This window comes from Mirounga leonina, unplaced genomic scaffold (genome assembly GCF_011800145.1).
Source record: "Mirounga leonina isolate KUSES-001 unplaced genomic scaffold, KU_Mleo_1.0 Mir_170, whole genome shotgun sequence".
Taxonomy (NCBI): Eukaryota; Metazoa; Chordata; class Mammalia; order Carnivora; family Phocidae; genus Mirounga; species Mirounga leonina.
This window is the reverse complement of record NW_023270433.1, coordinates 32,246,433-32,270,949: the sequence shown is the minus strand read 5'-3', so window position 1 is coordinate 32,270,949 and position 24,517 is coordinate 32,246,433. Positions and strand designations below refer to the sequence as shown.

At 54.0% G+C, this 24,517-nt stretch overlaps 2 protein-coding genes across 3 annotated transcripts in view; both read right to left on the bottom strand.

The window, feature by feature from the left end:
- Positions 1-1,816, bottom strand: part of TRIM14 (tripartite motif containing 14) — a 34,649-nt gene extending 32,833 nt beyond the window's left edge. For both annotated transcript variants that reach the window (XM_035016229.1, XM_035016230.1), the window contains exon 1: positions 1,436-1,816. In XM_035016229.1, the coding sequence (XP_034872120.1) occupies positions 1,436-1,651 (216 nt within the window). In that variant the 5' untranslated portion in view covers positions 1,652-1,816. The remainder of the gene's footprint in view (positions 1-1,435) is intronic.
- Positions 1,817-3,557: 1,741 nt separating this feature from the next.
- CORO2A (coronin 2A) overlaps positions 3,558-24,517 on the bottom strand; it is a 53,159-nt gene continuing 32,199 nt past the window's right edge. Inside the window, exons 3-12 of the mRNA XM_035016228.1 lie at positions 17,169-17,285; positions 14,585-14,734; positions 12,931-13,110; positions 12,087-12,203; positions 11,233-11,337; positions 10,407-10,503; positions 9,498-9,610; positions 9,047-9,137; positions 7,433-7,692; positions 3,558-6,370 (exon numbers count right to left, since the gene is read on the bottom strand). Coding sequence (XP_034872119.1) covers positions 6,239-6,370; positions 7,433-7,692; positions 9,047-9,137; positions 9,498-9,610; positions 10,407-10,503; positions 11,233-11,337; positions 12,087-12,203; positions 12,931-13,110; positions 14,585-14,734; positions 17,169-17,285 — 1,362 coding nt within the window. The 3' untranslated portion in view covers positions 3,558-6,238. The remainder of the gene's footprint in view (positions 6,371-7,432; positions 7,693-9,046; positions 9,138-9,497; positions 9,611-10,406; positions 10,504-11,232; positions 11,338-12,086; positions 12,204-12,930; positions 13,111-14,584; positions 14,735-17,168; positions 17,286-24,517) is intronic.

The following is a 24,517-nucleotide window of genomic DNA, read 5'->3' as shown; positions in this document are numbered from 1 at the left end:
TCCTGGGCTCCCTCTTCCTATTTCACATTGTCTTCTCTCTGGCTTCCCAATTACAATACTTACCACACTGTATTGTCACCCTCTGTTCTCACCCCACCAGCCAGTGAACTCCTCCAGATGAGGGAAGAATTGATCTATTCCTTAGCTCATGGCACAAGGTATGTGCTGAATGGATGTTTGATGAGTGGATGGAAGGATGATGGATAAACAGGTGAGTGGGTAGATGTGTGAACACAAAATGAGTTCATAGGTAGGTAGGTGGGTGGGTGGACCTGCCCGTGAGACACCCAAGCCCTATCTCTGGAAAGCAGCCATGTTAACTCTGGAGACAGCCTCTGAGGAGCTATTATTATTACAACCATTATATAGATAAGAAAAGGAAGACCTTGGAGGCAGAGGCAGGCCTGAAACCCAGGACTCCACCAACTGGACCAGCCCCCACAGTGCCCTTTTTCATCCTGGAGCTCCAAGGTTGTCATAATGTGAAGAGAAAGGTCATTAATCACAGAAGACTTCTAGGAGGAGGAAGGGGTAGAATCTACATCTGTCAGAGACAGGAGGGCCTTGCCTATCCCAGGGAGGCAGACGGATTTGACCAGAGCCACAGAACAAGTTGTCCCCAAGGGCGGAACAAAAGTCTAGAGCCCCTGACCACTATTAGGATTCCGCACGGGTGAGGATTCCAAGGTGAGAATAGGCCAGTGGGGGCAATCCAGCTGTGGAGTCCTGGGCTGAAAGCCAGCCTCAGCTTCCAGAACCTTCCTTTTCTTATCAATAAAATGGCTGTCACAGCTCCCCACAGGCTGTTAAATGCGTGGAACAGGAACTGGCTGGGGGGGGGGAGGGGCGAGGGGGGCAGGGTGGAGGGGAAGGGCGGAGTGGGTGGCTGGAGGCGGCTCCTAGGGCAAGCAATCAAGCACTCCCCAGCCCCCGCCTGTGAACTCCAGGAGAGAAAACCAGAGATGTCTGTGTGGCTTTTCATCTGCGTTAAAGGGCAGACCTGGGGCGCCTGGGTGGGTCAGTCGTTAAGCTCTGCCTTCGGCTCAGGTCATGGTCCCAGGGTCCTGGGATCGAGCCCCGCATCGGCTCCCTGCTCGGCAGGAAGCCTGCTTCTCCCTCTCCTGCTTTCCCTGCTTGTGTTCCTGCTCTCACTCTCTCTCTCTCTGTCAAATAAATAAAATCTTTAAAACAAAAGGGGGGGCAGACCTTCTTCCAACCCAAGGGCAGTGTGGTGGACCCGCCGTGGTGGACGAGGTCAAGGACACGTGCGTGTCAGCCGGGGCTCCCAAGTTCTCACTCCCAAACCCACCTGCTCTGCGGCTTAACTGCCCGTTCGCGACAACCCTGCGCCTCCAGGCCTAACCAGGACCCGGCCGCCAGCCCGGCACGCCCCTCCCCGCCCGCTGCGCCCCCCGCGCGCCGCCCGCGTCCCCACCTGCGCGTGCACCGCCTCCTCCAGCGCCAGGCCGACCGGGTGGCCGCGGTGCGCGCCCAGCAGCGGGCAGAGCGCGCACACGCAGCGGCGGCAGCGGCGACAGAAGAGCTCGGCCACGCGGTCGCCGTGCTCCGGGCAGCGCCAGCCGCTCGCGTCCTCGCGCTCCGCGGGGCCCGGCTCCCCAGGTGACCCGCTCTGCGCCCCTGCGCCCGCCATTCAGCCTTCGGGCTCGGGTCCGGGCGGCCGCGGTGCGGGGAGGGGCTCCCGCGGAGAATCGAAAGCTGGGCGGTGGGGCGGGGCGGCCCCGGGCCGGCCCAGCTCCCGCAGGAAGGAGGGCTGCGCGTGCCCGGCCGGCAGTAGCGGCCGGCTCGGCGCCATGTTGCCCCGCGGGCTGCGCGCCCGCCGCCTCTGCCCCGGCAGCTTCCGCGGCGCCGAGGGCCGGGCCCCGCCTAGCGGCTCGGAGGTGGCGGCAGCCGGAGTGGGGCTCGCTCCCGGAGGGGGCTTAAAGGAGGGGGGCTTCCCCGCGCAGTCTTGCGAGGCCCGTCCCTCTCGGCGAACTGCAGCCCCGTGGGCTGTGGCCTCCGCCGGTGGTGTGCGTTACCGACACCTCTCACTTCCCCTTGATTCTCTGTGCCCTTTCCCCAGGAGAAATCACCATTCCCGCAACTGTCAGAATCACTCTGGAAACTCTGATTGCCCCGGGCTGTCTCCGCGTCCACCAAATGGAAATTGGTACAGCCAACATGAAAAGCACTGTGGGGTTTCCTCAAAAAATGAAAAATGGAACTACCCCATGATCAGCAGTCTCCCTTCTGGGTATATATGAGAAGATTATGAAGTCAGTATCTGCAAGAGGTATCGGCGCTCCTGGGTGCACTGCAGCATTATTCACAATAGCCAAGACGTGGAAACAACCAGTGTCCTTCCAGGAATTAATGGATAAAGATGTGCTGTGTGTATATACGGTGAAATGTTATTCAGACCTAAAAAAGGAAATTCTGCCATTTGCCACAGGGATGAGCTTGGAAGACTTTATGCTCAGTGCAGTAAGCCAGGCAGAGAAAAACAAATACTGTTGAGTTTCACTTATATGTGGAATCTAAAGAAACAAAAACAAAAACAGTTGAACTCCTAGCAACAGAGTGGAATGTGGTTGCCCAGGGCTTTGGGGGTGGGGTAAAGGGTACAAACTTTTAGTTGTAAGATGCCTTAGTTCTGGGGATCTAAGGTACAGCCTGGTGCCTGTAGTTAATAATACTGTACTGTATACTTGAAATTTTCTTCGTGTAGATCTCAAGTGTTCTCACCACACACTATGTGAGATAATAGATGTGTTAATTAACTTGGTGGTCATCATTTTAGAAGGTATACATATATTAAATCATCACATTGTATATCTTTAAAAGTCATGTACCATCTAAATATATACAACTTTTGTCAATCATTAATAAAGTTGGAAAAAAAAATTCTCAGTTCCTATCCTTGGCTCTTGAATACCTTTGATCCCTGCCCTGTCTATGCTCTCTACCTTTTGTTTCCAGACCAGGGAATAGGCGGTCTTCTCTGCTTGGGACCTCTCTTCCCCAAATACCCTTTTCCCTACCTACTTCTATTTATCCTTCAGGTGTCTGCCTAACTATCACCTCCTCCAGGAAGCCTCCCTTGCTTCTCTCCCAGAGCAGCCCACACTTCCCCCATCCTGGCCCTCCTCTTCCTTCCAACCATAACTAAAAACTTCAGAGGGCAGGGACCAAGTCTGTTTTATCTATTTCCCAGCCTGGTCTCTGGCCCAAACAAGTAGATACTTTTTTTTTTTTTTTTTAAGATTTTATTTATTTATTTGACAGAGAGACAGTGAGAGAGGGAACACAAGCAGGGGGAGTGGGAGAGGGAGAAGCAGGCTTCCCGCCGAGCAGGGAGCCCGATGCGGGGCTCGATCCCAGGACCCTGAGATCATGACCTGAAACGAAGGCAGTCGCTTAACCAACTGAGCCACCCAGGCGCCCCCAAACAAGTAGATACTTAACTGGTATTTGTAGAACAAATCAAGAAAAGGAAAGCTCCAGGTATTAAAATGTCTAGGCAGATGTTGTTTATTATTTTCTTACATTCTTTACATTGTACGATTTCACATCTATTTATTTTCACTTTTATTTCTTAATTTTTTTTTTTACAAAGGTAAAAGGAACTTCAGAAACATTAATACAATCAAACTATTTCAGGCACGGTTTCATATTAAAAGCATAGATCTATTTTTGATTTCCTTCTTCCCTCTATGATATAATCTTAAATTTAGTTTCAGGAAGAACATTTATTGTAGAGCTAAGGATAAGCCCCAATGCTCATCTCCCAGTGCTGTCTTCATTCTCAGAAAGCTCCTGAGTCAACAGTCAGGGGGCTCCCAGAGTATGGAGTAAAGAGATGAGTGCACATTCTATTTGCCCTGAGTGTGCGGGCCGGGCCCTACAGATGCTGGCTGGGCAACTTCTACTTCATCAGTCAAGAACATAAACAAAAAGGCAATTTTAAAAAATGGCTTAAAAAAATATTCGATAAAAATTACCTATCCCTCTCCCTTGCTGTGAAATAATTTAAATAATTTATTCTAGTTTAAAAAAAAAAGCAAACCCAAAAAACAAGTCTGTTCACAGATGCCTTCACATTGTTTTTAAGCATGAGGTCTGGGTCCCTTAAGGGGTAGGGAGAGCTTGAGAAGGTTCTGTGTGGAGGAGGCATTCGGGATGCTCCCCAGACTCACCCCCACCTCCTGTTTGCAGCCAGTGCCGGTGGGAGGGATACTTCTTCATTCTCTGAGAATGACATGGGGATAGTGTCATTATTCTGACTAGGGGGATGATGCCTGCCTGGCCCATGTTAGAATTAGAGCTGGGTGTGCCAGGGAACCCTATCCAGGGGAGTTCTGTTCCCTCACAACCCCTGGGATTTGGCCTTTGGTGAGCCCCAGTGACCAAGTCAACAAGATAGGGGATGAGGGTGTCTGGCGTGTGGAGGCAGACAAGGGGTCAGAACCATGGCTAGGGGAGGGGGCGCTCAGGGGTCCAGAGCCCTCATCGAGTTGTAGCCAGGGGTCCCAGAGAGACATGGGATGACGCTTCCAACCTGGACTCAGAGGATGGGGTTGGAGTCCCGGAGCCTGTCTGATGCTCACTGTCCTTGTCTCTACTGCAGTTAGGTACAGATGGGCTAGCCCAGTGGCTCTCCACCCTCACTGTACTGCAGAATACCTGGGAACTTATAACAACATACACAAAGCCAGGCCCTACTCTGGAGATGCAGCTTCAACTGGTCTGGGGTTGGGACTGGGCATCTGTATTTCTCGAACCCTCCTAAGAGGACTCTCATGTACAGCCTGGATTGAAACCTACCAGGTTAGGTGGCCTCCTCCCGTCCCAATCTTAGCTCCAGGACTGCCCTGTGCAGTGGGCAAAACCCCATTGCCTGCACCTCCTCAGTAAGGAGGGGGTACATTTAATTTCCAACATTCTCTATCTCTAGCTAGGCTGCTGTACTGACCACTGAGAAAGAACCTTAGCGAATAGGCTCAGAACACAGACTCCCAAAGGAGGGACATATAAAAACTCTCAGGCTAGAAGGGAACTTCAGGGTCATCCGGCCCTACTCCTTGCCTAGTGCAGTCCTCCCTCTCCAGAAGTGGGTGGCCATGGGGCTCTGCTGGCATCCTGCAGTGCTGGGGCTCCCTCCCTCCTGGACCAAAATCTGCCTACATCCCCCGGAAGCGGGCAGGCTCTGTGGCCTGAGGGCTTTGGGGGTGGCAGTCCGTGGTCATGGGAACCACTCTGATGTCTGCTCCCCCACATAAGGGATAGTGTCTGCCCATACTTGGCTGATTCTGGTTGAAGAGAGGATGGTGTGGGAGCCTCCTATCTGTGTTCTAGCACTGGGCCAAAGCTTGACTTATTTCCCCGCAGTTAAAGCTCCTCTGCCCGTTCACCAATGTCTTGTGAGTTCCTACAGCAGACCCTGATCATCACCCTATAGGTAGTTTTCCTCAGGTCACGGCCAAGGTTTCTCATCGCAGGTGGCAGGTCCTGTAGAGGGCAGCACAGCCCAGCGACCCCAGGTTCAGATGGAGAAATTGAGACCAGAGAGGGAAGGACTTGTAAGAGGTCACTGCACAAATCAGGGGCACAGCCGAGGCCAGAATAAACGGATTCCTGCCCTGTGGGCTGAGACTGCATCAGACCAGAAACAGCAGAAAGACAGACCCTGCAGACCAGAGGCTTGACCCAGCCCTGTCATGAACCCTCTGCGGATCTTGATCACTTGTCTCTCTCTGAGCCTCAGTTTCCCCACCTGTAAAATGAGGAAGTTGGGCCAGATCACTGTTTTTCAAACTTCTAAAGGTTTTTTCAGAAGAAGAATTATGTATTCCACAGAAGCCAATATTTAAATCAGAAAGAAAGGGAACTGTCTGGTTGGAGCAGGGTGGAGGGGGGGCATGGCCCTTCTGCTTAGGCTTCCTCCCATTCTGCGGACCACAGTCTGAAAATCACAGGCAGCTTCCCCTCTTAGGTCCTTCCAGCTCTAACAGAAGGCAAGTTATTGTCTAAAAAGAGTCAATTCAGACACTTGTTTTGAGAAGGCAAATAGAAAAACGGCACCACATCCCTCCCACTAGAATCTTTCAGCAACCAAGAGTTTTCGTTTTCTGGTAAAAAATATAGAAATAGTGGTTGTTCTTGGGGGACTTGTGGTTTGGTTCTGGACCTCCCCATGGAGCCGAGTGGTGTCCCTGAGGGCGGGGAAGGCAGAGGTCTCTGCTCAGAACCTCTCTGAGCCCATCCGCGAGTTTTTGACCTCCAGTTCCAACTGTTTGGCCTGCACCTCGCGCTGGGTCAACAGCTCCCGGAGTCTTCGAATCTCCTCCTGTTGTCGATAGAACATCTGCAGCAGCTGGGAAAGCACAAAGAGAGGGAGTGATCACTCCATGTCCCAGGATGTGAGGGGTCAGAACACCAGTAGAAAGGACCAAACCTTGCCCCCTTTTCACACAGAAAGGTGGAGGCGATGAACACGGCTGAGGCTCGAGGGAGCGACCATTGCGCGGGCCTTTATAAACCCTCTTCTTCACCCAATAAATGGAAATTTTAAACAACTCGATGTTTCAGACCTTTTCTTGCTTCCTTAGATCCCCCGTGGACTAGAGGAAAGGATGCTTGGCCCTGAAGTCTGGAGACTGGAGTTTTCACCACTAAACTAGCTAAACTATGTGACCGCAGGCAAGTTACTCATCCTCTCTGACTTTCAATTTCCTCCTCTAGGAACTGGGGGTCAGAAAATGAACTGGGCATTAGCATCACTGCTGCGCTGTAGAGAATCGTAGCAGATGCTGGGCGCTCCCAAGACGAGATTGGGCGCGTTCAGGGTGGTATGGCCATAGACTGGGCGCTCCCCCTAAGGATGTTCGAGAAGCCTCTGCATGCTCACCACACCCCTACGAGGGGGGTGTTAGCCCCGCCCCCCACCCCCACCTGTGCCACTGTGTAAGCTGAAGCTAAGAATGATCCAGCCCCTGGCTCTGAGGGCCTCCCGTCACCGATGCTGAGCAGAGGCAGGCTCAGAACTCTGTGAGATGGCGGCCCCTGAGTTTTTAGCCACTCCATACTGACTCCCAGGGATGGGGGGCGAGTTCAGTCAGGGGATATACCACAGTGCCCACCACAGGTCCTGGGACGCGGTCGGCACTTAACAAATGTCGACTCTGAAGCAGAAAATCCTAGGGTCAGAACTGGGAGGGACTCGAACACCAAATCAAACCCTCTGCAGCTTGTAGATGGTCTTCCGCCATCTGCATGTAAACCCGCCATCTTGGCAGACATACAGCGCTCACTGCCTATTTGGTGAATGAAGTCACAGAGTGAGTCAAGCGGCCAGGCCAGGCCCCAGAGCTGGTCGTTGTCACCCCTCATTTTCTCCCCACCATCCCAGTGCAGGCACCACCCTCCTCGTTCACACCTCGTTCTCTGTCTTTGGTGGGGGACACTCCATGTCAAAGCCGTTGGTGAGCCGAGCTGTCTTCTCTTCTGGCCTGTGTTCAGCTGCTGCCTGCCTGGGCACCTTCTCCTCCAGCAGGGAGAAGGATCTCCGGCCATCTTCTACAACCACCTTCCCTGTTTGGTTGGAGGGGGCCGTGGGGACGGAGGGGGGTCTCTCTGGGAGCAGTGGCTGGGGGCTCAGCAGCTCGGAGCAGGGCCTCAGGGACACCATGACTGGCCCTGGGAGGGAAGCAAAGGGCTGTGTGAGGCCCGAGTGCTCATGAGCAGATGCCGACACACACAGGCACAGGGCCACGGGACAGGAGTGGAACTCTGGCCACATGCAGACGGGAGCCAGCCCGCACACTGGGGCAACCAGGGTGCAAACACACACTCATGTGATCATCTGAGCGAGGCCTGGTTTGCAGGGGCAGCAGAGTGCACGCCCTGGAGCTGCCCCCACACATGGCAAATGCCTCCGGTGAAGCCTCGTCCTTGCTTTGCAGGGACAGTCCCATACACATTGCGCTCCACCATCTACCGGTTCGTGAATCCTCCCCACAGCCCTGAGAAGCAGGGGAGGCAACCTATCAGTCACAGAAGAGGCAAGAGGCCCAGAGAGGAGCAGACCAAGTGTTACCCAAAGGGGAGGCAGAAGGAGAGGGAGGTCCCAGGCACAGAGACAGCTGCCGGGGTGGGGCCGAGGAGCATACATTGCCTCCCCTGGGCTGGCCCTTAGGTGGACAGGACCAGGAGGGCGTCAGCACAGGGAAGAAGGGCCTGGGGCGGGGGCGGGCAGTGGGGAGCTGCTGCCTAGAGGGTCTCTTAGGTCGAAAAGTAATTGAAGGGGCGCCTGGGTGGCTCAGTCGTTAAGTGTCTGCCTTCGGCTCAGGTCATGATCCCAGGGTCCTGGTATCGAGCCCCGCATCGGGCTCCCTGCTCCGCGGGAAGCCTGCTTCTCCCTCTCCCTCTTGTGTTCCCTCTCTTGCTATCTCTCTCTCTGTCAAATAAATAAAATCTTTAAATAAATAAATAAATAACAAAACAAACGAACATGGAGGGGGAGAGGTCTCAGGGTCCTAGGATCGAGTCCCGCATCGGGCTCCCTGCTCGGCGGGAAGCCTGCTTCTCCCTCTCCCACTTCCCCTGCTTGTGTTCCCTCTCTCGCTGTGTCTCTCTCTGTCAAATAAACAAATACTTAAAAAAAAAAAAGAAAAGTAATTGAAAAGGTGGGTATGGGAGGATGGGCAAGGGCACCCAACTGAGACTATCCACTCACTCCGCACAGCCTGGAGTTTCAGGAAGTTTTCCATGGAGCAAAATCCCTTGATTTGGAAAGACTTTCCGGAGCCACTGGGGACAACCCCTCCCTTCTTTGACCCGTATGTGACCATCCTAGCCACTGGGGACTGACTGTCCCAATTTTAGTATATGTGCTGCCGAAGTGAGCACTGGGGACTGACTGTCAAGGACCATTTGGCTGGGCTTATGGGCGAATACAACTATAGGCCACGCCCCTCTCCGCTACTTGGGGCCACTGGACACTCCCATTTCCCCTCACATTCGCTCGGGGCCTTTTGTCTGCCCCCCTCACCTTTATTCATGCCACGGAGCCACTCCTGGGCTGTCAGAGACGGCCAGGCTCCTGCCGTGGGTGGGTAGATGTCCTCTTGATAAGACTCCGACTGCAGGAGAAGCCAGGACAGTGAGGACTTGGGCGGCAAAGGGGCTGCCCAGATGGGAGGGCCCTCAGGGATCTGGGGTCCAGGCTTTCCCCACCTAGGAGTTGAAGAAACGAAGGCCCAGGGAGCAAAGGGACATGCCCAAAGTCACACGGCAACTCAGGAGCAGAGATGGGGTGGGACTCGGGACCCTTAGCTCCCAGCAACACTGCACGGACAATGAGAAAGGCCTTTCCCTTGAGGAGTGGCCATCAGCCTCCTTGCTGCTACCCCAGGGGCATGGGCTCTGGGCTCCAGGTGCCAGGGCCTGTGCTCTCCAGGAGGGGTTCCCGCCTCCCTCACAGATGGCCACGCCACCCTTACCCGCCGGGGTACAATCATGGATATAGGCTCAATGAGGCCTTTGCTTGCAATCAGCTTGTAGAAGCGGAAGATCTCGCAGGAGGTGACGTCGAGACCTCTCTTTGGCATGACACCTGCGGGCAGATGGCCAAGGAGGGCTCAGAGGTTCCGGCTGGGCTGGAGTCACAGGGACCCAGGGTGAGTGGCAAAGCCAGACTGCACATCTGGGCATGAGCAGAGAGCACCCTCCTCCCACTACCCTTCCCTCTACAGACAGTTCATGAGCAAATACCTATGCTGGGCTGGGCCCTGTGCTGGGAAAATGGGGTTAAAGTCCTCACCTCCAAGGACTTCAGTGATTTTAGCTAGACTTTACGGGAAGCGTGCTCTGCTCAAGGCCCTCCCTCACCACCCCCTCACTTGTGCCCGAGCTGCTCTGAACAGAGCTCCTGCCCCTGTTTTCTGTTGATTAGTGCTAGCATGGTGTCTTTCTCCTTCCCTTTGCCTTTAATCTAGCTGTGTCTTCATGGTCAAGTGGGTTTCTTATAGACAACGTGGAGACGTGTCTTTTTTTTTTTTTTTTAATCCCCAGATACACTTTTAAAGCAGGGGCTCTCCTAGGTCAGTCTCTCTTATGTCATGGCTACTGTTGTAACTGCTCCACCTTGGCCTAGAACGCCTTCATGCTCTCCCTATGCTGTGCTCTGCTCCCCTTTTGGCTCCTCAAGTGTTGCCTCCTCTGGAAAGCCTTCCTTGACTTCCTGCTGCTTGCTCCTAGAGAACCTCCTGCACACCGCCATTAGAGCTCCCACAGAGTCAGTGTTGATCCGCCATCTGCCCTCCCGAATGGGGGCCCCTCCAGGGCGGGGCCCTCATCTGACTCGGTCCTGTCTCCCCAGGCCCCATGTGGCCTCAGTGTTCCATACTCACCCATCCCCTTCTGTGGGCTATGGGAGCGGTATTCTGTCAGGTAGCTCAGGTGAGGTTTGTCGGCGCTCACCTCATAGTAGCGGATGTTTCCATCTCCCTGAGGAGGGGGAGGGTACAACTCAGAGCCGCTTCCCATCAGCCCCCTCCCGGCCCCCGCGGCCATGCAGCAGAAACCCGGTGTTACAGCGACAGAAGAGGTGGCAAAGCCACTCCACACAACAGAACACCAGGGAGCTGTCATCAAAGCAGCAGGGGTCCTCATTTTAACACTCGATCCCCCCAACCATGACCCAAAGCCCACCTCTGTGCCTCCAAAGCAGAAGCTCTGGGAGCACAGGCCTGAGTCCCACTCCCAGCTGCACATAAAGGTCAGGAGTGGGGGGTCCTGAGATCATCCAGTGGGTCTCACCGCTGGGGCATTTCTGGTTGTCGCTGTGCTGGTGACTGGGGAGGGGTAGGGGGCAGGGAGCACTGCTCCAGGCATTGGTGGGTGGGAGCTACGGTGTCAAGTACAGGATGGTCTCACCCAATGAAAACCTGCTCCACCCCAAATTCGAAGGTACCCCTATTGAGAAACACCAACGGTGCCTCCTCATCTAGCCCCAGAACTGAGGAGCGACAAGCTTGGGATGTCTGACCAAAGCCCTGGCCCTGGGTGTTCCCCGGAAGCCAGGACGGTGGGATGGGGTACCGTGTTGACCACAGGGAGATTCCTGCTCGTCCCTATCCCTGCCCTGCATCCCAAGAGCCCCCGGCGGCTGTCTGGCTAGCGGTAGGGTTAGGCTGGGGAAGTCCTGCTCCCTGCTCCCTCCCATGCCAGGCTGACCTTCCCCACCACGTAGAGCATGTTGGTGTCCGCGTCATAGAAGGGAAACAGCACGCCCGAGGAGCCATCCAGGTCCATCTCTGAGAGAGGCTGGGAGAGGTTGTCCTGCAAGAAAAGGGAGACCGGGAAGGCCTGTGGGTCACTCCTGGAGGTCCTCAGTGGTGTTCTCGGAGATGGGAATGCCTGCCAGGGGGCTCTGGGTGAGTGTGAGTGTGTGTGTGCGCACGCATGCATGTGCATGTGCATGTGAGAGGGAAGGAGACAGAGGGAAAGAGACCACCACCTTTTATTCTGCCAGCATTTTGCCTTCAACCCATCACCTCTCACACACCTGCTCGCACGCCAGCCCTCCGCCTGTTTATTTGTTGTAAAAGATGAAGGAGGAGGTTCAGAGAGAGGAAGCGATTTGTCCGGTCTTTGAAACTCTAGCCAAGGGCTCCTTCAAATCAATACTGCTTGGCTTGGCCCCTACCCTCACTGCCCTCAGCCGCTCCCCCTGCCCACCTGCCTTAGTGTTCGGTTCCAAGCCCTTGCTCCAGCTGTTCCTTCTGCCCAGAGGGACATCTCCTCTCTCTCCCCCCTCCCCCCGCCCTGTCCTGGTCCCCGGAGTGGCCACCTTCCCCCAACCCCGACACTCCCTCCTTGAAGGAGAAGATGCACAAGGTCTGGGCTCGCTCCCTCCGGCTGTTGGCATCCCCCCGTTTTTCATCCCTGCATCCTTAGCACCAGGCAGGCTCTGCTAAGTATATGCTTGAGCAATGAGTAGGGCATGAATGAAAGAGTGAATGAATGAAGGCAGCACTCGGCTAAAAGGCGACGGCGAGGGGCAGGGCGGGGTTGCACAGGAGACTCACCTGGTCCCACACGGCCAACTGCCGGTTGTTCCATCGGGATGTGCCCGTGGACAGCAGCTTATTCAGGTGCCCCAGAAACAGCACTTTGTTGGCCCGGTGCTCCGTGCAGTTGGCTTCCTGGACGGACACGTGCGGTCAGGGGCTCGCGGGTGGCAGCTAGGGGCTCTGGCCTCCCTGCTTTTGCTGCTGTCGCTGCGGTACCTAGAATGCCTTCCTTGCTCACCACCTAGCTCTGCTCCGAGAATCTTTCCAGAGGTACCACCTCCCGGAAGCCTTGCAGAGACCCTCCCATCCACGTGGAGTCGCTCCTACTATTTTTGCTGAGAGTTCTTTTCCCGAGCTAGGATAGAGCTCCATGCTCTTGCTGAAAGATGCCTGGGCGCTCACTGTGTGCAAGGCCTGGGGCTGGGCGGGCCCTGTCACCTGCGTTATCTCGTTCGATCCTCCTGGAGGAAGGACTCATGACCCGCTGTTGCAGATGGGGAAGCAGAGGCTCAGAGAACAGAAGTGCTTGTCTACGGTCACACAGCAGGCGGCAGGAGTGACATGCCTCCTGACAGAGCTAAGGCACACTGACAAATTCTGGAGTTAGACCAGGGTCAAAGCTCAGCTTTCAAGGTGGGCAAGTCACCTGACCTCTTTTCAGCCTCCGTTTTCCTCATCCGAAGAATGGGGGTGACATATCCTACCTCCCAGCAGTGCTAAGAGGACAGACAGAGCTAGTACACGTGAAGGCTTGGCCACAATGCTGACAGCATTACCACCCTGTTCTCCGAAGCCTCCTCCAGCCCCTCACCACTCCTCGCTCCTCTGCCCCCAAGCCAGACCCCAGCCCAGCACCGACCTGGAGGACGGCCTCTGCCCGGGGGTCGAGAACCCGAATCTTGCGGTCTTTACAGGTGGTGGCCAGCAGGCTGCCGTTGGTGTTGAAGGACATGGAGAGGATCGTGCCTTGGTGGCAGGTAATCGTCCGCACGGGGTTCATGATTATAGACTCCTTTGTGTCCAGGTTCCAGACCATTACCTGTACAGCAATGAGCTGGCTCTGAGCACAGCGGCCACCCTGCCCCTGGCTCCCACAGTCGCACGCCCGCCAGGCTGCAGTGAAACACGGTATCCCCAGGAGGGAAGCCGCAGATGGCAGTCTGGCCAAGAAGCCTCGGGTGGGAGGATGGATCTGCCGGCTGAAGCTGCCACGTGGCAGGAGGGGAAGCCGGGAGTCAGGCTGTCTGGCGGTGAAAAGAAAACACCATCTGCTTTGGAGCAACAAACCATCCATGCTGGGAGGACCCCAGGGGACGAGCTAGTCCAGGGGCTTTCACACACTTATTAGCAGCAGTTTCCACCTTACACAGATAAACAGGGCTGCCATGTTCAGCTGCATAGTTGTGCACTGCACAGCTCCAGGGCAATCCCTTCCCATAGCCCATGACGTGACCTGCGCCCCGTGGAGTTGTGTGCAGAATAACTTGCACAACCATATACGGTAGCCCTGCAGACACATCCTACATAAACGGATAAAAGAGTGCTTCTGATCAGAAGGGGGTCAGAGGCTCTGTCAACCACTCCCATCCCACCCTTTATCGATTACAGAGGTGCCCAAAGTGCCTTTATAAAGCCCTATGTTGTGAAGGGGAGAGTAGCCATGGCTATGGTCACACCAACCCCATTTGTGTACAAATTGAGAAACTGAGGCCTAGGGAAGACAAGGGACTCTCCTAGTTCCTACTGCAAGGCAGAATCTAGGGCTCCTCTACTATGAATTTTCCCAATCCCCAGGGCCCACAGACTGCCAGCTTCGCAGTCAACGGGGCAGTGGGAAGCTTCTCTGGATAGGACCCAGCCTATCCCCTCCAGGAGGACTAACGGGTTGAATAGTGTCTCTCCCAAAACTCATGTCCACTGGAGCCTCAGAATGTGACCTTATTAGGAAACAGTGTCTTCACATATGTAATTAGCTATGATGAGGTCATACTGGATTCGGGTGGACCCTACATCCAATGACCGGTGTCCTTATCCGGAGACGAGAGGACACGCACGTGAAGCTGGAGGCAGGCTGAAGTGGTGCAGGTGCAGGCCAGGGAGCCATCAGAAGTTACAAGAGGCACGGGAGGGTGCTTCCCTAGGGTCTTCAGAGGGAGTGCGGCCCTCCTGACACCTTGATTTTGGATTTCTGGTCTCCAGAACTATGTGAGAATAAGTTTCTGTTGTCTTTTTCTTTTCTTTTTTTTTTTTTTTAAAGATTTTATTTATTTATATGACAGAGAGACACAGCGAGAGAGGGAACACAAGCAGGGGGAGCGGGAGAGGGAGAAGCAGGCTTCCCACGGAGCAGGGAGCCCGATGCGGGGCTCGATCCCAGGACCCTGGGACCATGACCTGAGCCGAAGGCAGATGCGTAACGACTGAGCCACCCAGGCGCCCCTAAATTTCTGTTGTCTTAAGTGCCCAGTCTGGTCATGTTAGGGCGGCCCCAGGAAATGAGTGCATGGACCCACCTTGAAGTCGTAGCCAGAGCTGAAGAGGATGTTGGCGGCCGTGGGGTGCCACTCCACCAGGCCCACCCTGCGGGTGTGGCCCATCAGCTCCTTCTTGCAGACTGTGAGGTTCTTTGTCAGCAGCTGCTTGGGGATGTCCCAGATCTTAATCTTTCAGGGGAGACACAGGCAGGGGTAGGCGCGTTGTTAGCCAGGTCACCTCGGTACCCCCGCCACCCTAAGCCACAGAACTGGCAGTGCCCAGCAGAAGGGCCAGGGGAGCGCTCTCCGTATACATCTCTCACTCAACGGAGGCGCACCCGGAACCCTCAGAGGGCCAGAGGCTTTGCCAAGGTCTTCCGGCCCAAGTAGGGGCTGGCGTTGCCAGAGTTGAGCCCCGGCCTCCAAATCTGCCTCCTGGTAATAAGCTTTGCCATCCTAATGGCCTGTGTCATGGGCAGCTGGGCGGGCCACAGGCCTGACTCCCAGGCTGGATGTCAGATCAAATCCACCTCCCAGCCTAGAATATCCCTCAAAGTACAGTCGTCTACCCCCTCCTTGTCCCAAAGGCTCAGCCTAGAGCCCCGAATGCCGGAGCAAGTGTTTGTGCTCTGTCATCAGAACACTAGGGAGCCAGTGCAGTCTCTGGAGCAGGACAGGGTGGGACCAAGCTCTTTCCTCTGGAGTGGCCCCCTTGGATGGCCTCAAAGAGGAAAGATGAAGGGCCAGAAGGACAGGCTGGATGGGGTCATGGCCTGTATTTCACAGGAAGGGTCTGGGAAGAGGAGCTGGGGCTTCCTTTCAGAGTAGTGTTGTCGAGGAAGGAAGGGGCTTCCACAGAAGAAAGTAAGCTTCCTGTTAAAGAGGCATACAAATGGAACTGGGGGGGCGGGGGGGGTGACACAGAGGGGATGGCAGAAACTTGATGCTCTTTATCGTCCTTCAGAGCTCTCAGGCCCCTAGGTGACTGTACATCCCCTTTCCCTCAGAGATACAAGGGTTTTCAGGTAGACTTTGCTTTCAATTCAACACATATTCACTCCCTGGTCCTCTGGATTTAACCCCAGGAAGGCAAGCCCACGAGTGCCAGAGGTTCCCGATGAGGCGCTGGGTGAACGCTATGATTGCACGGGACTGGCCGCCGCCGGACGGTGGACTCTGGGCAGGTCTGTGTGCAGACACCATCCCCCATGCTCCTCAGAGCTAGAGGGCCGTCCCTGCCCCACGGGTCCCGGGGACAGGGAGGACACAGCAGAGCACTTTCCATGGGAGGGCCTGGGGTTAGGCACTCCCACCCCCCACCCCCCAGAGCTAGGTGCACTCCTCCTGCCCCCGGGGCATCTGGGAAGGAATGGGGGCAGGAGATGAGGATAGCTAGGAATTTCATAAAGACCCTGAAGGGAGTCTTCAAAGCAGGCCTTGAAAAGGCAGGTATTCTAGGAGTGGGGACAGACTCCGATACTGGATATCCGCCCCTGGAGACAAGGCCAATTCTCCCAGGGCCTGACCGCATCTTCAGTGAAACTACCTCAGCAGACACTGTCTTTTATGCTCCTTGGCATCCCCTTGTGCAAAGTGACACAAGTCCTCTTAGAATTTTCTACCTGCTTCTCCTGAGGAACTGCTCTGTTTCCTTTCATCAGACAGTGAGGGTTCCGCAATACATTCTATTTCCCTTTTCGCCTTGACTGCTAGGCAGCTCTGAGCTAACCCTGGAGCTCAGCAGTTGCAACCCTTCACAGCCAACGTCCCAAGGATCATTTCTTCAATTCCTCTATCCGTGGCTACTGCTATTTAGGGAAGGGGCGTAGCTCAGTGGAGATATATTGGGCTCTGGAATCAAGCCTTAGTCTGAGGCCTTGCTCAGCATCCACAGCCTGTGTGACTTTGGGCAAATTGCTGAACCTCTCAGATCCTCAGGTTCTCCATAAGAAAAATATCCTACCTTGTGGGGTTGCCGGAAAGACAGGGTGAAATAGTGAGAGTCAGGACCGTGGGCTGTGTCTTTTGTTTTAAGCCATACTCACTGCATTTTAGAGGTGGGCAAAGAATAAATTATAAATAAATAACATCGAACATTGTGGGAAGCAGGGATTATGACCCTGGTACAGAACAGGGGCTCAAAAGGTTGGTGAGGCTGAAGCTTTGGGGATGGTTGTGGTGCCCACATTCATATAAGGATCCCACTTCTACCCTTTTAAAGCTCCCTTCCCCACTGTCTGTGAAATTAAGTGTCACAATATTTTCTGGCAACAACAAAAAACGCTCCTCAAAGCATTTTATAGTTCCCCCAGAAGATGGGCTTTTCCACTGGACTATGAGTCTCACTGGATCCTCATTAGATAGTTGGGAGCTATTATGCCCATTCTAGAGGTAGTGGGACTGAGGTCCAGAGAGAAGATCTAAAGGGGTGGTGCCCCAACTCCTAGAGCCCAGAACTTCTCCCGCACAATCTCACTGAGTCCCTCCCTGCCACAGTGGCCTCACCTCATGAAGGATCAGGGCATCAGGAGCATCTGAGCCCAGAACAGACACCATTTCACCTCCCCGCACCCCAAGCCCCCTCCTCTCGGGAACGGGAACCGCCTCTCGCACTGACACTCACTGTGGTATCTTCAGAGCAGGAGGCGATCTCAAAATCATTAAAAGGATTCCACTTGATGTCTAAGACGTTCCCTCTGTGCCCGCAGACCCTTGGGTAGTGGGGGTCCAACTTTCCCGTCTGCAAAACAGTGCCCAGGAGTGTTGGGGAGAAGAGGGGGCTAACTCCACTTAAGCATCTGGACGGTCCCTTGGCAGTCAGCAATCACTGAGTAGACAGGAAAACGTAAGGGACAGACGGGGTGTGAATCTAGGCCCGATCACCATTCTCGGTGTGATGCTGGGGGGAGTCACATCCCTTCTCTGAGTCTCTATGTCTTCCTCAGTAAAATGAAGGCAATAATAGGTATTTCCCAGGGTTCACATGAGGATCACAGGAGATGAGGTGTGGAAAGGGTCTAGCACAGTGCCTAGCACATAGTAGGTATTCAGTACAAGGATATTTGCCCTCACACACTGCTGGTGGGAATGCAAAAATGGTGCAGCCGCTTTGGAAAACAGTCCGGCAGTTCCTTAAAAGGTCAGACATAGAGTTACCATGTGACCTAGCAATTCCACCCCAAGGTATATCCCCAAGAAAAGTGAAAACACAGGCCTACAAAAAAACTCACACACCAATGCTCATAGCAGCGTTATTCATAATAGCCAAAAGGTGGAAACAGCCCAAATGTCCATCAGTGGATGAATGAATATACAAAATGTGGTATATTCATATAATGGAATATTATTCGGCTAAAAAAAAAAAGGAATGAAGAACCAACACATGCTACAACATGGACGAGCCTTAAAAACACGCTAAGTGAAAGAAGTCAGACATAAAAAGCCACACATTGCAGGATTCCACATAAATGACCAGATGTGGTACCAGACGTGGTTTCATTGTTAAGAGCAAATTAATACATCTTCCAGTACCCAGTCTTCAGAATGCTGACTAATACCTGAAAACAGGTAAATCCATAGAGACTGAAAGCAGATTAGTGGTTGCCCAGGACCCGGGGGGGTAGAGCGGGGATGGGAGGAGGGCGATAGGAAGTGACTACTAATGGGTATGCTGTTTCTTTGTGGGGTGACGAAATTATTTTGAATATTTTGTGATGTTTGCACAAGCATGTGACTATATTAAAAACCTACTGAGTTGTACATTTTAAAATGGTGAATTTTGTGGTATGTGAATTACATTTCAATTAAAAAAAAAGAAAAAGCATCTCCTTCCCCTCCCCTTGGCTTGCTGAGAATTGCTGTGTGGGTGCTGGGAGGACAGGTGCGCTGAGCGGAGACTTGCAGCTCCGCACACAGACCTGGATTTCCTGGGTCATGGGACCACCGCGCCCGTTCAGTCACAGAAACCTAGAGCTGGCAGTGACCAGCACCCTCATTTCACACATCGCACTGCATGGCTTGGCAGAACAGGGACCAGGACCCAGGCCCTCTGCCTGCCAACCAACGCAGGCTTCGTCCACATCCACCACCTCCCCCAGGTGCTGAAGCCGCCTCCCGCCCCCCCAGAGAATGAATGCTCTGCAACCCAGTTTTCCATCTACGGGGAAGAGACAGCTGAGAAGAAAACTGGCCAACATCCACGACATACATAGGGGACAGGCCCTATGCAAGGTGGCGGGGGCACAGGATGTAGTACGTGAGCTGGCAGCTCATCAATGCTTTCGGGGTCTTTAAAAAAGATCTTTCAAGAACAGAGCGGACTCAAGGAACACCCACCATCTCTCCTTCCCTCACCTCCCCAACTCTGCAGAAACCACCGAGACGGTGCCCCACTGAGACAGAGCAAAGACGCAGTGGTGTCTCCGACCCGGCTCCATAAGGCTTCGAAGCCACAGCTGCCCCAGGAACAGACACGGCGCTTCCGGGTCACCCTGGCAACCTAGCAAACACGGACACCGAGACCCTGGTTCACGGGGGCTTACACGTGCGTCTTAGTAGCTCTGCAAACAGACGTAGTGGTCCTGGGCTCCCCTTCACAAATACTCTGCCCAGTTCAGCTCTTGCCCTTCGGGAAAGGCTAGTAGACACCTCACCCTTTACTGGATCCCATGCTGGAGGGGAAACTCTATACAGGGCATTATTTGATAAATTGGAACATGAAAGGTAGGTTATAGTATTGTTGCAATGTTAAGCTTCGTGAAGTTGATAATGGAATATGGTAACATAAGAGAATATTCCTACTTTCAGGAAACACAGGTATTTAGGGATAAAGGTCAAAGATATATGTAATTTATCCTCAAATGCATCAGAAAAAAATTACACCCTCACATATACAATCAGACAGAGAAAAGGAAAGGATTTGGACTTGTGTCGGTTGAGTGATGTGTGAGGTCCATTTGCGCTCAACAAGGAAGAGAGGTACAGGATCCCCGCCCCCTGCAGTGGGTCGCACCTGGAGCCAGGCCCTAGAGGAAGAACATGCACCTGCGGGCCCTGGGCCAGGTCTCCACAGGACCACCACTCCAGCCTCCAGCCTCTCGCCTAGCCTTCAGGCCCCTCTGCATGCTGTCGTCCGTGAGCTTTCAAAAATTAAAGTCTGATCGTGTTGTGCACCAGCTCAAACTGTGCAAGCTTTTTCCCCTCATGTGTAAAATGTGAATAATAACCTCCTCCTCACAGGATTGTTATGAGGGTAAAATGCATGAAAAGCCGAACAGTGAAGCACTCAAATAAGAGCAGCTTTTGTTATGTGTGTGTGTACGCATGCCCATGTGTATCAAAAATGAGAAAAGACTGGAAGGAAATGCACCAAAACGCTATTCATGGTTTTATCTCTAGATGGCGGGAAAATGGGTAGTTTAATCATCTTCTGTGTTCGTTTTTAATTTTCCAAACTTTCTATAAAACTGTGGATTTTGCAATAAATAAAAGGCATTTAACACAAAACTCCAAACTTTCTGAAAAGATGGGTCCTTCCTGGATTAGCCCAAAATGTTGTAAAAACTACAGATCTTGAAAGGCTCTCAGAGACCGGGAATGGTAAAAACTCGGCAAAACTCTCTTCTCCTGCCCCGGTGGCAGGCATCACTAATGGATTAGAGCACGCTCACTGGCCCCAGCCTGGAGGGACTCGCTCAGGGTCCCAGGGAACGTGGGGGGCGGAGCAGGGCTGCAGCCCGGGGCTCTGGTTCCCAGGGGCTGAGTGCACCACACTTGCTGTGTTGGAGGCTCTCAGCCCTGAGTCAGTGTCCTGCCCGCCCTCTGCCCACAGCCTTGCCTTGCCTTAGGCCATTTCCTGGCTCAAAGGGCATGAGCAGTGCTGGATCTTTTGCTCTGGCACACCCAATTGCTCTCTGGCCCAGAGCCCTGCCCTAATTTTTGTCCGGAAGGTTTCTGGAAAGAGCTAATGGTCAGGCTGGCCTTGGCTGATAGGAGGCCAGCCGCATTCACACTCGGCTGAGCCACAGACTCGGGAGATGCTTCGGGGCCAGGCATGGCTCAGCCGGGCCAGCACTCCTTCCAGGCCTCCCAAACAGAGATCCAGCCGCAGACAACTTCTCTTCCTTCTCAGAGATGGCTGGTTTCCCACCCCCACTACTCTCCCCTACCTTGGGCTGCTCTGCCTAACGGTTTTCTGCTGAGGTCCGACATTAACAGACATCATTAGCCAGTCTCATGGGCTATTGACTGAGCTGCTAAAAGCCCTGTCATGACAGGGACATTTATTTTTATTTTTATTTATTTATTTATTTTTTTAAAGATTTATTTATTTGACAGAGAGAGACAGCGAGAGCAGGAACACAAGCAGGGGGAGTGGGAGAGGGAGAAGCAGGCCTCCCGCCAAGCAGGGAGCCCGATGTGGGACTCGATCCCGGAACCCCAGGATCATGACCTGAACTGAAGGCAGATGCTTAACGACTGAGCCACCCAGGCGCCCTTTTTTTTTTTTTAAGATTTTATTTATTTATTTGAGAGAGAGAATGAGAGAGAGAGAGAGAGCACATGAGAGAGGGGGGAGGGTCAGAGGGAGAAGCAGACTCCCTGCCGAGCAGGGAGCCCGATGCGGGACTCGATCCCGGGACTCCAGGATCATGACCTGAGCCGAAGGCAGTTACTTAACCAACTGAGCCACCAGGCGCCCCGACAGGGACATTTATAATCAGGAGACCACTTCCACCTTTCAGTCCACTAGGACTCTGATTTAAGGGGGACACAGCTCTAAAGCTGGGGAGGTACACCTGTTCTCCTTGCAGACTGCCGGGAGCCCGGGCTTGGGGGCAGGGCCTGGAGAGATGCCACTTCCCAGTCTCAGGGGGGCTGCCCTGAGGCAGATGGAGTGGACGGGACGGTGGGACCCAGAGGGCAGAGCTGGGCAGGTGGGGGACACTCTGGCGGGGGGCAGACCTCAGCTGCTGGGATGGGACAGCTGTGAGGCCATTGCCCACTACCCCCAGCGCTCACAGGGGTGCAGCCATTCCCCCGAGAGTGTCACGGCCTCCAGGGACCCTTCCGACCGCCCAGCTGGACACGGGAGGCGGGCCTGAGAGGCACAAGCACAGGTAGGCTGCATGGTGTGGAAGAGGTTAGGCGGGCGGGCTGACTCCGGCTTCCTGGGTTTGAGTCCCGGCTGCGGCACTTACCACTCTGCGACCTTGGGCAAGTGACCTCAGCTCTCTGTGCCTGTTTCCCTATCTACAAAATGGCAATTACTGTAGGACTTCACAGGGTGTGAGCGACTACGTGAGTTTCTACAAGTAAAGCACTTAAGATGGTGCCTGGTACACGGCAAGCTCTCAGGAAATTCGCCAGTGCAAGTTCATTAGAGCGAATTACAACGACCTGGTTTTCTTGTCGCTCAGAATGTTTCGGGGGGCCCAGGGATGTACTCGGTGTGAGGCCAAACTGTTCCGCAGGGGACTCCCATGTCGCCCGACACAACTGATGGGCGATCGCGCCACGGTGCCCTTTGTGAATAAAGCCACGCCTAGATCGTGCTCCAATCAAGGAACTCAAGCACATTCTCATGCCTGTAGGAACAGGTGTGCAAATGCTGTTCTTTAGGAACCGTAATTTAGGGACGCTGTGCCAGGTGCTTCGCTCACATTTGATTTGCCTCCCAACCACCCCGCGCGGAAGCCCCACGTACATGTGGCAGCTGAAGAGCAGAGGGGTTCCCAGTCATGTGCCAAGGGCGGCAGAGCCCTGAGACCTGGGAATATTTCCTCTCACTGCCTGCTCTGCCTCTGGCCATAGTTACCACTGGCGTCATGCGCCACTTTCACAGAGGACTTCCCTGGAACTGGAAGAGACTTTCAAAAAAATAAGACAGAAAGCAACATGCCATACTGGCCCACACCCTGCCTTTCTAGAAGGAGAATCTGAGTGTGGAGGGAGTAAAGTGTGCTCCATGGAAGGCTGAGGTTCAAAATGTTGGCTGGGCCAGAGATGGAAGCCTGACGAGGAAGGCAGGATTTGTCTGCAGGCAATGGGGAGCTCTGGGAGGGGACTGAGCCGGGGAGTGACATGGTCAGACACGGGCTTGAAAAACTCAGTTTGGCTCTCCAACACCCCCTTCCCCACGCACCTGGAGGCCACAGTGTCAGTCTGGCCCCCTTCAACGCGGTCCACTCGCCGGGCCAATCCCCAGGGCTCTGCCTGCCTTTGCGTTCATTTCTCCCCACCCACCACACCTCGCAGCAAAGTCCACCCTGCACACCCCCTCGGGGGGGCTCGGCTGCAGGCAGGGCCCCAGGCTCGCCCACCCCCAGACCTTCCTGCCGAGCACTGCCCAGGCTGTGGGAGCCTCCCTCCAAACAGGCCGGCCCCGGGTCATGGTGGGAGGAAGGAGGCTGCCTGCAGAGTCACCTGGCCCCTGGGGCAGCCTGGCCCTGCTGAGAATAACCTCCAGGACACCATGGTGAGGCCAGGCACCTTCCAACACTGATGCTCCCGTATATGCTCCATTAGATACTTAGCTAGCTTGAACCTCCCTTCTCACGGCACCAGCTTACCGACACCTTTCTGTGCCTGGCTGGGATGTAATCCCTGGTAACCGACAAGGGGCCCCTAGAAACCAGAGCCCAAACCGAGAAGCCGCACGCAGGCCAGTGAATCGAGAGCGAGGCCCCACGGCCACACCCAGGGCCGGGCCACGTTCTGGTCCTCACCCTCGGGGCTCGGGATCCTTTGACGTCATCTCCCTGAGCCTCAGCATCCTCATCTGCAGGATGGGGCAATACTTCCTGTAGAGGGCTAACGAAGGCATGGACGTAAGCACTGCTCCTGCTAACCCTGCAGGGCTGTCCGCCGGGACGCGCTGGGTCAAAGGCCCAGCACGCACATCCTCTCCCTCTCTCCTCCGGTCCTACTCGAGCACACTGCACATGCTTACCCAGGAAAACAGCCACCAAATGCAATGCGTGCACCTTTCTGGACCCCGATTCAAAGGAACCAAGCACAAAGAGGCATTTACGAGGCAATCAGGGGTATTTCCACATGCACTAGGAATCAGGTGACACAGGAGCTCTTGTCAATGCTGCCATCCCGGCGCTGCGGGTGTGTCAGAAAATGACCCTAGTTTTTAGAATTGCATGTTGCAGGTTATGGGGGTAAAATGACAAAACGTCCAGGATTTGCTTCAAAATACTTCAGGGAGGGGCGCCTGGGTGGCTCAGTGGGTTGAGCATCTGACTCTTGATTTTAGCTCAGGTCATGATCTCAGAGTCGTGGGATTGAGCCCCACGAGCCCCACATTGGGCTCTTCGTGGAGTCTGCTTGAGAGATTCTCTCCCTCCTCTCCTTCTTCCCCTCCCCCTGCTCTCGTGCTCTAAACAAACAAACAAACAAAATCTTTAAAAAAATGCTTCAGAAAAAAAAAGGATGGATGAAGCAAGAGTGGCAAAGCCTTGAAAATTCTAGAATCTGGGTATAAAAGAGTTCATAGTATTGTTTTTTTTTTAAGACTTTATTTATTTATTTGACAGAGAGAGACACAGCGAGAAAAGGAACACAAGCAGGGGGGAGTGGGAGAGGGAGAAGCAGGCTTCCTGCCGAGCAGGGAGCCCTTTGCAGGGCTCAATACCAGGACCCTGGGATCAGGAGCTGAGCTGAAGGCAGGCGCTTAACGACTGAGCCACCCAGGCGCCCCTCATAGTATTGCTTTTATTTACTTTTGTGTTTGAAATTCTTTTGTAATTATAAAAAGAACCAGATTAGAGCCTAGCTACTGAAAACATAGTTTGCAGACCAGCAGCATCAGCATCACCTGGGAGTAGGGATGCCGGTATTGATGAATAAAAATACAGGATGCCCAGTGATATTTGAATTTCAGGTAAATGACAAATTTTTCAGTATAAGTACGCTCCGTGCAATAATTTTACTTATACTAAAAAACAGCTTGGCAGTTTCTTGTGA